At 44.5% G+C, this 12,616-nt stretch overlaps 2 protein-coding genes across 7 annotated transcripts in view; one reads left to right on the forward strand and one right to left on the reverse strand.

The window, feature by feature from the left end:
- Positions 1-12,616, forward strand: part of LOC119860986 (ILK associated serine/threonine phosphatase) — a 57,299-nt gene that overhangs the window by 32,911 nt on the left and 11,772 nt on the right. The window lies entirely within an intron of this gene.
- The window catches only part of ERFE (erythroferrone), a 45,054-nt gene continuing 36,501 nt past the window's right edge, over positions 4,064-12,616 (reverse strand). The window contains exon 7 of the mRNA XM_043491657.1: positions 4,064-4,772. Within this exon, the coding sequence (XP_043347592.1) occupies positions 4,682-4,772 (91 nt within the window). The 3' untranslated portion in view covers positions 4,064-4,681. The remainder of the gene's footprint in view (positions 4,773-12,616) is intronic.

Here is a 12,616-nt window from a genome sequence, read left to right on the forward strand (position 1 = left end):
GAATATCAGGGTTGGAAGGAACTTCAGGAGGTCATCTAGTCCAATCCCCTGCTCAAAGCAGGACCAATCCCCAATTTTTGCCTCAGATCCCAAAATGGCCCCCTCAAGGATTGAACTCACAAGCCTGGGTTTAGCAGGCCAATGCTCAAACCACTGAGCTATCCCTCCCCCGTATTGATACTATATAAAGATACACCAGTAAAGCTTAACTAAAGAGAGAACTAAATAGGCAGTGTCTCTGAAAAGGTAGGGGGTGAGCTGATGAGGGATGGGGCAGCTTGAAGAAATAAGCAACTACCAACTGGAGAACCAGGGCCTAGGCAGAGTTTAGGTCATGATTGGAGGAGAAGTGTAAGTGGATTGGCAAAGAGATACAGATATCAGGATGGAGCAGGTCTCTGCATGGAAAGTCTTTTTGAAAAGCCAGTTGGGAATTTTGAATTAGTTCAAAGTAGGGCTGTCAATTAATTGCAGTTAACTCTCATGATTAACTCAAAAAAATTAATCGTGATTAATCGCACTGTTAAATAGAATACAAATTGAAATTTATTAAATATTTTTGATTTTCTACATTTTCAGATATATTTCAATTACAACACGGAATATAAAGTGTACAGTGCTCACTTTATATTTTTGATTACAAATATTTGCATTGTAAAAATGATGATAAAAGAAATAGTATTTGTCAATTCACCTCATACAAGTACTGTAGTGCAATCTCTTTATCCTGAAAGTGCAACTTACAAATGTATATTTTTTGTTACATAACTGCACTCAAAAACAAAACAGTGTAAAACCTAAGAGCCTACAAGTCCACTCAGTCCTACTTCTTGTTCAACCAATCACTAAGAGAAACAAGTTTGTTTGCATTTATGGGAGTTAATGCTGCCCACTTCTTAATTACAATGTCACGTGGAAGTGAGAACAGATGTTCATAGAATATCAGGGTTGGAAGGGACATCAGGAGGTCATCTAGTCCAACCCCCCGCTCAAAGCAGGACCAATCCCCAATTTTTTCCCCAGATCCCTAAATGGCCCCCTCAAGGATTGAACTGACAACCCTGGGTTTAGCAGGCCAATGCTCAAACCACTGAGCTATCCCTCCCCCCCCCCCCCCATGTTCACTTGGCACTGTTTAGCTGGCGTTGCAAGATATCTGTGCCAGATGCGCTAAAGATTCACATGCCTCTTCATGCTTTGGCCATTGTTCCAGAGGACATGCTTCCATGCTGATGATACTTATTAAAATAATGTGTTCATTAAATTTGTGACTGAACTCCTTGGGGGAGAATTGTATGTCTCCTGCTCTGTTTTACCCAGATTCTGCCATATATTTAATGTTATAGCTGTCTCGGATGATGACTCAGCATGTGGTGTTTGTTTTAAGAACACTTTCACTGCAAATTTGACAAAGTGCAAAGAAGATACCGCTGTGAAATTTCTAAAGATAGCTATAGCACTCAACCCAAGGTTTAAGAATCTGAAGTGCCTTCCAAAATCTGAGAGGGATGAGGTGTGGAGCATGCTTTCAGAAGTCTTAAAAGAGCAACACTCTGATGCAGAAACTACAGAACCCGAACCAACAAAAAAGAAAATCAGCTATCTGCTGGTGGCATCTGACTCAGATGATGAAAATGAACTTTCACTGCTTTGGATCATTATGGAGCAGAACCTGTCGTCAGCTGGACATATGTCCTCTGGAATGGTGATTGAAGCATCAAGGGACATATGAAACTTTAGCGCATCTGGTATGTAAATATCTTGCGATGCCGGCTACAACAGTGCCATACAAACATCTGTTCTCACTTTCAGATGACATTATAAATAAGAAGCCGGCAGCACTATCTTCTGCAAATGTAAACAAATTTGTTTTTCCAAACGATTGGCTGAACAAGAAGTAGGACTGAGTGGACTTTGTTTTGTTTTTGAAAGCAGGTTTTTTGTACATAATTCTACATTTGTAAGTTCAACTTTCATGATAAAGAGATTGCACTACAATACTTGTATTATGTGAATTGAAAAATACTTTCTTTTGTCTTTTACAGTGCAAATATTTGTAATAAAAAAAAATATAAAGTGAGCACTGTACACTTTGTATTCTGTTGCAATTGAAATCAATATATTTGAAAATGTAGAAAACATCCAAAAATATTTAAATAAATTGTATTCTATTGCTTAATAGCGTGTGTAATAGTGATTAATTTTTTTAATCCCTTGACAGCCCTGGTTCCAAAATGGCTAAAAAGTCAGTAAGGGTGATGGAAAGAAGGCATGATATGGTTTTCTCACTTTCATGGCTGCTTATTATTATTATTATTTGGGGGGAGGGATAGCTCAAGTGATTTGAGCACTGGCCTGCTAAACCCAGGCTTGTGAGCTCAATCCTTAAGGGGACCATTTAGGGATCTGGGGCAAAAATTGGAGACTGGTCCTGCTTTGAACAGGGGGTTGGACTAGATGACGTCCTGAAGTCCCTTCCAACCCTGATATTCTATGATTCCCAGCCTGTCATTTCATAAATGGTATTGAGATGTCAGCCCTTTACCAAACTTGCTCTATCGTTGATGTCAGCCTTCATTGCTCTTGGCTGCATCTTCGGGCTTTCTCCCATACCACCCCCTATGTATGGGCAAAGCCTCCATTTTTGTCCTTCAGATCCTTCCTCACCTCTGCCATAGTGTTTACAAAAAAAAGTCAGTGGTTAGGCTGCTGGTTTGCTGTGACAGCTGCTTGTTATGATGATCAGAATCATCTTGTTACTTTGTACTCCTGTATGATTTTTCAGTGTGTTGGCTCTTGTCTTGCACTTGGATTATAAAATCTTTAGGGGAGGGATTGTCTTATGTTTGTACAATACTTAGCATAATGGTCTCTAGGCACCACTACAATACAACTAATAAATAAAAGATAGCACATACATCAGCTGTGTAAGACTTTCCCCATTTTCCTGTACCTCTGTTCTAACATGCAGGGACCAACTCTTGTGTTTTGCTAAGGCTACCAATGAGGGTGAAGATTAATGCTTGTCTGTGGTTTCTATTTGGACACCTGTCCACTAGGAGCTACAGTGACACTGCCAAGGCAGGCCACTGAAAAACCATCTGACAGAGCTTTCTGCTACTATTGATGGTGCCTTATGTTGAATTATGCCAGGTGCACGATTAAGGTAGGATTTTCAAAGGTGCTTGTTGATTTCATGGGGAGAAATTAGGCCAGCATTGAGTGCTTTTGAAAAATCCCATGCTCTGGGTTGATGTATTTAAGCTTTTTAGGTATCCCTAGAGTGTGCGGTTATTGACCTTGCTGGAATTGAATCAGTGACCTGGAAATGAAAGGTCCATTACCAAATGTCCCCAGGCTCTTGACAGTCTTGAAATGGGAGGGGCACATGGTATCAGTCATGCGCTGGTATATGAGGAGTTGCAGGCCTTACATACTATGTTCCTTCTTACTGGCCCTACAGTTGGTCAGAGTGACTTTGCCTCAGCAAGTGGATAATGGTTTTCCCCAGCACCGATTGTCTGTTCTCTTTGTATATAGTTGTTAGTAATTGGGTGTTAAGTTATAAGGGTTCCTTTAGTAAGTTGGTCTCAGCAGGGACTCCCTGGTCCCTGGGTTTCAAGCCTTGTTCAGCCTGCAATAGGCCTGTGTCTGTTAGCGACCCTCATAGCCGCTGCCACTTGGGAGAGTGGCACATAAAGGACAAGTATCGAATTTGCAAGAACTTTCAACCCAGAACTCAAAAGAAGTGGGACATTCGTCTAAGGATCTTTCTTATAGAGGCTGCACTTCGGCCGGCATTGGAGTCTTCCTGCTCCGACTCTATGCCTAGCACCTCAGCATCAGTGAAGAGCGTTTTGCCTGGCACCGCTCCCCTCTGCCAGTGTCCAAGAAGCACCTAAAAAAGTGATGCTCCCCGGCACCAAGCAAGGAGGGACGGGGTGTTGGGCAAAGGACCCAGTTTGGGCCATCTGCCCACTCCAGAGCCTTGAGGGGGTGCCTCTCTGGCTAGATCCCCCAGCCCCTCTTCCCCCCCCCCCCTTAGCACCTGGGAGCGCCTTTGACGTCTACTACCCTCCTGGTGCCTAGGGAGAAGAAAGCAATTCCAGCCACCCCTGCCTCCTAGGCCTTGGCCTCTCTGGCAAGTCTCCTTTAGGAGAAAAGAGAGACAGAGGGTTCAGTCATCATTGCTCCTCCACCTCCCAGTCACCCATTCAGCCTGGCCTGGCAAGACGCCACAGGGGCCAGAAACACTCATTTTGAGAATGCACTAAAGGATGGCACTTCAGTCAGTTCTCAGAATCCACCTTCCTCAACTGCCTGCATCCCTTCTAGTTGGCATGGTCACAAGTAACCTCAGACCGTTGGGTGCTGAAGAACATAAATCCCTACCGTGTAGAGGTCAAGCAGAGGAGTTTATTACGTACAGCGCTGATGGAGTGTCCTCTCGCTTGTTAGGCTCAGAGATACTGTCAATCCAATTGATTACAATGGGATATATGGATTTTCCATGGGCAGGGGAAAGTGACTGGGTAGGCAGTCCTACCCCCCCCCCATCCCTACCCCCTGCCCCGCATAGGTTTAGCTGCAAGACATGATAGCATAGAGGCCAATGGTCAAAGGTTACATAATGTCTCTACCCATGGTCTCAAGTTCACAAATTTAACATTTAATTAGTACTTTAATGTATTAGTATAAAATATATATGTTGAATTCTGATTTGGGGTCCATAGGAATGAAGTAGCTCCTTTGATTGTCCAACAGATACATATCTAGGGGTAAAAGCAAAGAAACAATGAAAGTATATGGCAATAAAGATTGTCTTTTAAGTTGTTCATTTGTGTTTTAAGGTAGGCATTGGTCCCTGGGAAAGGGAGGTGGGAGGAGGCTCAATCGTATATTGACATGCCTGAACCTTCCATAAACTCAAGGTTGGATGTGTGGGAAGAACATCTCCCTACAGAAGAAACTAACACAACAGAAACAGAGCTTCTTTGTTCTATTTGCAACTTTGAATAAGACAATTATTGCCCCCAACATCTGGTGTTTTGCTGACCAGGCATCTCTTAGCAAAAGCAAGGTTATCTTTGGTTATTCTGCTTTCTCTTAGCTATTGCTAGGCCTCTGACCTCTTGACCAAACTCTGGACTTTGGGCCTGTACACAAATCCATATACCAGGTTATTACATCAGCAATGGATTTTAACCCTTCAGTCCCTCCTCTTGACCGTAGGGTTTCCTAACCCGCCAGGTCAAATATACCAATTTTAATGTACCCAGTCTATTTTGGAGTCGCCGGTAAAGCACCAATACCATCAAGAATGTCAGAATAGACTCCCCACCTAACTTGACAAAATAGCACCCAGATCCATCCCCAGGGGACCTTGTGACCTGAGATGGTATCACCTATGATCATCACTTTAACCTCCACTGTCTGGTTCTGCGCCTTCAAGTACTTCACAGCGGCCTGGTCCACGGTTTCCCCTATCGGGGTGTACCTCAGATGCCCTTCCCCAATATATCTCTGGGCCTTGGCCACCAACTCCTCAATCTTCGCCTGCAGGGGCTCTAGACCCTCCTCTAGATACTTACTGCCATAGTGCCATTCCGGATCCCATGTTAGGTTACCCGTCATTGGCGGAGTATGGTGGACCCAAGTCCCATCAACAGTGAAGGGTTGCCTTTTGAGAAACCATTATGCACATGTCTGGATGCCTCGAGGGGCAGGGCTTTCCATTTAACTCGATGGAGTGGTACTGGGCAGTCACACACCAGTAGGTACAGTTCATCTGGTCCAGCTCCGTGTGTGCCAGTTTCTCCATGATGGCCACTTCGAATGTAGAAAGATTCATTAGAATACTATAGGGCATGTACACACAATTTCCTTATCTGAGTGGGTGCAACATTCACTAGGATGCAGTGCTCTCCCAGTGACTTCGGAGTATGCAACGCTTTCTATCTTAATAACATGACCCCTCCTCCATACTGGCAGGGAGGTCACCATCCTGGCTTGCTGTAAATGAGGGATGCCCAGAGGTATCGAAAGGTTAAAGAGTATACTGTGACCTGTCCAAACCGGTCTTTGGACTCTCATTGATTCTCTGTTTCCCCATGCCCACAGAGGGGTACTAGGGAGATAGGGTCCCACCACTTCCATAAGGGCTGGGTGGACCCGGCCATCAAGGAGATCGGTTACAATTCCCTGTGTGGTGATGGCCAAAGCTTGTCCTGCTCTCCAAAAACTCTCCTCCAGTGCTTTTTATTTTGGTACCATGTCAGTATAATTGGCACATGATCTTTCATGTGTGTTTGGTTTCTTTCCCAAAAAATCCCACACAAATTCCAGTATCGAGGTCTTTGTTTCCTCCCAAGCCATCGTGGCAATATGCCATGTAATTGTGCTCAAATGAGGGATAACCCAGGACCTTGTAGTTCCCTTCACTAGTAGTATGCAGCTGTCCCCCTTTAAAGGTAATCCGGACACTGGTTGCATTAAGTATAGACACTGTCCCTCTAAGAGGGCCACAGCATCGTCTAAGGGTGTCACCCTGCTCAAAGGGGTAACTCGTACTTCCATGAGTCCTTCCAAATGCCTCCATTAAACTCCATAATCTCTGGCACCTGACACCTGCGAATAACAGGGCAGTCAGCTGTTATCAAAATTGTAATGTTACTAGTCTTCCTGTTATGAGCATCAGTGTATGATTTTTTTCCGACCTTTTTACGTTCCACGTGTGCTCATGTCCTAACCATAGTGCCACCTTTACCTCTGGCCAGACTTGTTTATTGGCCACTGCACATGTTTTGCAAAAGCTAAGTGTTTCTTTAGTGCAGCGATTAAAGCGAAGCAAACCCGGAGGAGGGGGGTTAGTGACCCATTCCTAATCCTCCTTTTCACATGGCACACTACTTGCGTCCTTCCTCATGCACCACAGGGACAGCAGGAGCCTCCCCATGGTCACCCTTCAGTCCTTCCTCCTTCACTTCTTTTTGTTCACCTGTGGAGACACCTGTGGAAACATTGTTAGTATTGACAGATGCTGATTCAAACAATTTCAACTGATTTTGGTGCGTCCAAAACATTCCCAATTTCCCCTCAATCTTTGCACATGTATTAGTAGTTAGAAGGACTCTCACAGGGCCTTGCCATCTCAGCTTTAAAATTCCTTTAACCTCCGGGTAAATGCGACACATTACCAAATCCCCAACTTTAAATGCAGGTTTGTCCAAAGTGCTGTTATCATCCAGTTGGGTTTGATTTTCTTTCACTCGGTTGTATAAATTCTTTAACTCTCTGTCCAATGCCTTGATGTAGTTCTGCAGCCTGTCTGCAAAAAGCCATGAACCCACCCACCCCAGGATCACAGTGCTAGGCATTCCCCAGAGAGAGGATCACAGTGCTAGGCATTCTCATTGCTCTTCCTGGCATTCACTCAAAGAGCGTCGGCTGGGTCAGCCTGTTTGGGCTGCCTCTGATTTGATACAATACAGCAGAGAGCATACTAGCCCATCCTTCTGTATCCAGTACAGCTTTTGTTAAGGCTGCTTTCATTGTTCTATTCATCCTTTCCACTGTTCCCGAGCTTTCAGAGTGGTATGGTATATGGAATCTTTGCTTTATTCCTAGTGCCTTACATGCCTTTTTCATTACTCACCCTGTAAAGTGAGTTCCTTGGTCAGTCTATTGACAGTGGCAGACCCCATTTGGGTATTATTTCTTTTGCTAGGATTCGAGCTACTGTTGTGGCAGTGCAGTTCTTGTTTGGGAATGCCTCTCTACCCGTCGGGTAAAAGTGTCAGTAATTACCAAAATGTAAGTGTACCCCCAGCTTTGTGGCAAGGGTTCAGTAAAATCAATTTGCAGATTCTGCCACGGTCCCTCTGGCCATGGTTGGTGGTTCAGGGGCACCTTTTTCCTTCTACCCACATTCACTTGTGCACATCATTTGAGAAATAATAAAGCATCTTTTTTCATAGAGGGCCACCACCAGTGTTCCAGGGCGGCTCGCATTTGTCTCCACCCCAGATGAGCTGGAAATGGATGGCATGGAGCAGGAGAGCTTGTATGCATTCCGGGGCTACCAGCTCCTCCCCCCCAGCCCATACCAGAAATGATTTTTATACACACAGCCTGGCTCTTCCAACTTTTTTTTTTTCTTCTGGGCTTATGGTTGCATATAGCTTTTTTTAAATTCACTTCCTCTTCTGGCACGACAGCTGCACAAATCTTGATAGGACTTGCTTGTGCAATTTCTATGGCCCGTTTATCTGCCCAGTAATTTCCTTTTTGTTTCTCGCTTGAGATTTTATTATGTGCTTTTATCTTTACTACTGCCAGTTTTGATGGTAGTTTGGTAGCTTCTATTCAGTCTTTGAACTGCCTCCATATTCTTAATTGGCTTGCCAGTTGTTGTTATAAACCCTCTGCATGACCACATGTCCATGTAGTCATGTACTACTACGAATGCATATCTGCTGTCTGTGTATACAGTGAGCTTCTTGCCTTCCCCCACTCTCAAAGCTTCAGTGGGGGCTATTCGCTCCACTTCTTGTGCTGACTTTGATCCTTCCGTCTGACCTGATGCTATTACTGTCCCATGACTGAGTACCACTGCCCATCCGGTGTGTGGGACTCCATTGTCGTACTTTCTTGATCCATCTACATACAGAGTTGTATCTGAATTCTCTAATGGCTCTTCTTTAACTCTCCCCGACACTTCCTCTTCCCTATCGATAAGACATTTGTGTACTTCTCCCTCTGTGTTCAGATATTCAGCTACATTTATTCCTTTGTCCCTCACTATAGAAAAGTTGGGGTTTTGCAAGCACACTATTGATTCCCACTGACTCCTGCGGGCATCTGTTACAGATTTTAGCCATCTACTATTAAGGAGATGGATAAGTGTATGTAACACTAGTTTTCCCCTGAGAGTGTATGATTCACAAGCTTTTACCACCTGCCCATGTGCACTCTGGTAGTCTCTGGGATACAGGGGATTAATACAGCTGAGTATTGAGTTTCACTATGGCTGCAGTAAAGGTGGAACAGCTTTCCCATATCTGGTAAGCCCAGTCTGGGGGCGGAGGCTAAAGCCTGTTTCATTTTTATAAATGCCTCCTCTTGTTCTGTGCCCCATATTACTAACTCCATTTGCAGGCTTTCCTCCTCTAGTGAGGCTTTGAATTGGTTCCACCATCTCTGAGTACTCCGAAATATATATTCTACAGAAATTGAGGAGTCCCAGCACCTTCCGGACTTCCTTAACTGTCTGTGTTTTTTTAACTCTCTAATTGCCTGCTTTCTGTCTACTGAGTGCTTTCTCTCCCTTTGATATGTAGTGTCCTAGATATAAAACCTGCTGCTGTTGCAATTGAGCTTTTTTCGCTCTTAATTTAAATCCTGCCTCGCGAAGATATATAAACAGTCTTTTTAGGGTCTTTAAATTGTCCTTTTCATTTGAACTGGTAATTAGCAAGTCATCTACATACTGCAATATTACTATATGCCCTTCCAAAGGCACTTCTGCTATTACTTCTGCCATCGCCCTGTGAAAGATAGAGGGAGAATTATAGAACCCCTGGGGTACTCAGGTCCAAGTGTACTACTGGTCTCCCACTGTGAATGCAAATTTTTCCTGACTCTCTTTTGCAAAGGGAATACTCCAAAATCCATTAGCTATATCCAGTACTGAGAATACTGAGTGTCCTGGTTTTAGCAAATTAAGAATAGTGTCAGGGCTTGCCACAATAGGATGTGCCTTTGGAGTCACCGGGTTAAGGTGGGTGTAGTCTATAGTTAACCTCCAGGTCCCATCTGGCTTCCGGACAGACCAAATTGGGGAGTTAGTTGTGGAGATGTTTTTTCTAATCTCCCCTTTAGATTCCACTATAGATTAGTGACTATAATTTTAACTTCCTCTAAGGCTTCTGGTTTAATCGGGTACTACCTGTGGGCTTTATGAGTTGGTCCTTCTACAGATATAGGCTTCATGTTTACTAGCCCACAATCTTGTTTATCTGTTGCCCACACTTCAGGGTGAAGGGAACACAGTGTTTCTACTGGACTGCCCTTCCCTCCCCCCCCCCCCCGTATTATTGCCTTACTACTGGCAATCATGGCTATATTTTGAGATGATCTCTCTTGTTTGGATCCTCCGGCCCATTTAATGCAGCTAGTTCTGGGGTTGATTACTCCCCCAAGCTCCTTAAGGAGATCTGTGCTGCAAATTGAGTCTCCCTGCTCGGGGCAAACCCAGATTTTACTGTGACCATATCTTCAAATTCTATTTTTGCTGGCTGGCTTAGGGTTGCTTTTAATCTTTTCCCCCTCCCACCCCTTCAATCCATATGGGTGTGGGGGAGATCCTGGCTGGTTATCAATACCGAGGCTCCTGTGTCTATTAACATGTTGCACAGTCAGCGCCCCAGTCGTGCATTAAGAAACATCCTGGGGTCATCTTCGGTTTCAACCACAGCGGCTGCTGATACTTATTTGCTACCCAGGAGTTTGAGCAACTCCTGGATTTGTTTATCTTGTTCTTGGGTACTAGTTGTATCAGTTTTATTCTGCTTGTTTGGCCACTGGCCCTCCTTACACCCTCAACCCCCCTCACAGGGTGAAAGCAGTCTTCCTTTATGTGGTCGCTCCTTTTACAATTGCTGCATGTTTTGATTTTATTTTTATTTTTACAATCACATGCCAGATGTCCAGGCTTATTGCACGTGAAGCAGGTAGTGGTTCTGATTGCATGAACTGCTGTAATTTCCTCAGAGGGGGTGGTTGCTGCTACCTTCCTCTTTTTTCTGTTTTCTACTTCTGTGGCCCATTTCATTACTGCTGAGTAGGTCTCTCCCACTGAGATGTCTAATGCCAGGACGGCTTGGTGGTCTGCAGACAGCCCTTCCTTTAGGATTTGGAGGAATACATCATGGTCTCGGGATGTTATATTCTCCAGACCTGAATAAGCTCGGAATGCATTCCATTTCTTTTCAGCATAAGATATGGCAGACTCCCCCTTCTGCTGAACCACTGATTGCAGAGCCCCCCAGTTAGTGGTCTGGGCTTCTAGAACAGCAGATAATGCATTTCTGAATCCTGTTACACTGCCTGCATCTGGGTTTGGAATTCCTGCTGGTTCTCTAGCCTGATCCCCTCCCGCAGGGTTGGAGTTATGATCTTCAGCCCAGTGCCCCATCTTCCATTTATCTTCTAAGTTGTCCCACACATCCCTGGGGCATTTACACTTGACCAGGATGTGAACGTCCTTCCTATGGGTGCCATGTATTTCAGCCAGGCCATCCAGCTTGTCCCAGAACTCAGTATTCTTTTTATCACGTTTGAGTTCAGATACATCGGACAGTAACACCTGTTTTTTCCTGCGGGGTGAAGGGACGATAGATTTTAGTTGTTTCTGTCCTGAGTCCCCTTACTGGTTCACCCTCCGCATTAACATTTCTGAACCTCCTTAATTGCATTTTGATTGGAGCCATATGCTGTACTTGCTCCCCTGGGGCAATTAATCTTTGTGGTGCTCCTTTATTATCTCTGTGAGTGCTTAAATTTGGCTTTTCACATGAAGAAATGTATGGAGGGGGTTCGGATTCCTCCCCTTTGCTTTGTGCTGCTGAGTTTTCCCACAGATAGTTAATCGGTGATGCAGTTTGCTGACAAATGCCGGGAGCGTGCTCTCCCCCTCCCACTCTGGAGGCATGTCCCAGGCATGGTGAATTTGTTTGCTCTGGGATCTTTTCCAATCTCCGGACAATTACATATTTTAAAGCACAAGCTCTTATCTTTCAGAGCTTGGTTCTAAGATTTTAAAATTGCATTTTTTCTTTCTTTTAGGTTGAGTATTCCAATAACACTATTACGGCCTTGTCTGTTTTGTCACTTTTCTGATTATTTCACCAAGTAACCAGATCCACCTCTGGTCCGGCTGCCAAGTAGTTTGGTTTTTTAGCTGCTGTCTGCCAAACTTTGACATGTTTATATTGCAAATACTCTCGAGGGCTGATTATCGCCTCTCCTTTTGATGCCATGGGTTTTTAGTCACCCCGGCTGCTGACCTTGTTGGGAACTTACATTTTCCCCCCCAAATATCATAGTCTCAATCTCTCCAGCCAGTCAGCCTTGATGGGGATTTATGTTACCCCTTTTTTCCTGAAAAACTGCAGTCTCAATCTCTACAGCTTGACAGTTTGAGGAGGACGTCTCCCCCCTTTTTGAATACCGTGCGGACTTAAATTACACACAATTGCCGGCCTTATTGGTTGGAGACTTTGTGCTATTCAAAAGCATGTACGTTACATGCCGGGGGGGGGGCACTCCCCTGGGACTTGTAATGAGGAAATGGGACCACCAGTTTGCACTGCCTACCACTTGCGTACCCAGCCAGTCCTGGGCTTAACTCACGGCTAATCGCTTGCTGGTGGTTTATCCAAGTCCCCCGTAACACCCCCTTAATCTAAACAGACCCTCTTGCACACGTCTCCCCTCCCAATCGGTACCCTTCTTTAACCCCTCTGCTTGGACTACACCTATCTCAGTTCCTTCACACTTAAATTTAAAAAAGTGGAAACAATATGTGTCTGAAAGGGGATGAGAGACTTCTGTCCCT

This window comes from Dermochelys coriacea, chromosome 9, assembly GCF_009764565.3.
Source record: "Dermochelys coriacea isolate rDerCor1 chromosome 9, rDerCor1.pri.v4, whole genome shotgun sequence".
NCBI classification, from domain to species: domain Eukaryota; kingdom Metazoa; phylum Chordata; order Testudines; family Dermochelyidae; genus Dermochelys; species Dermochelys coriacea.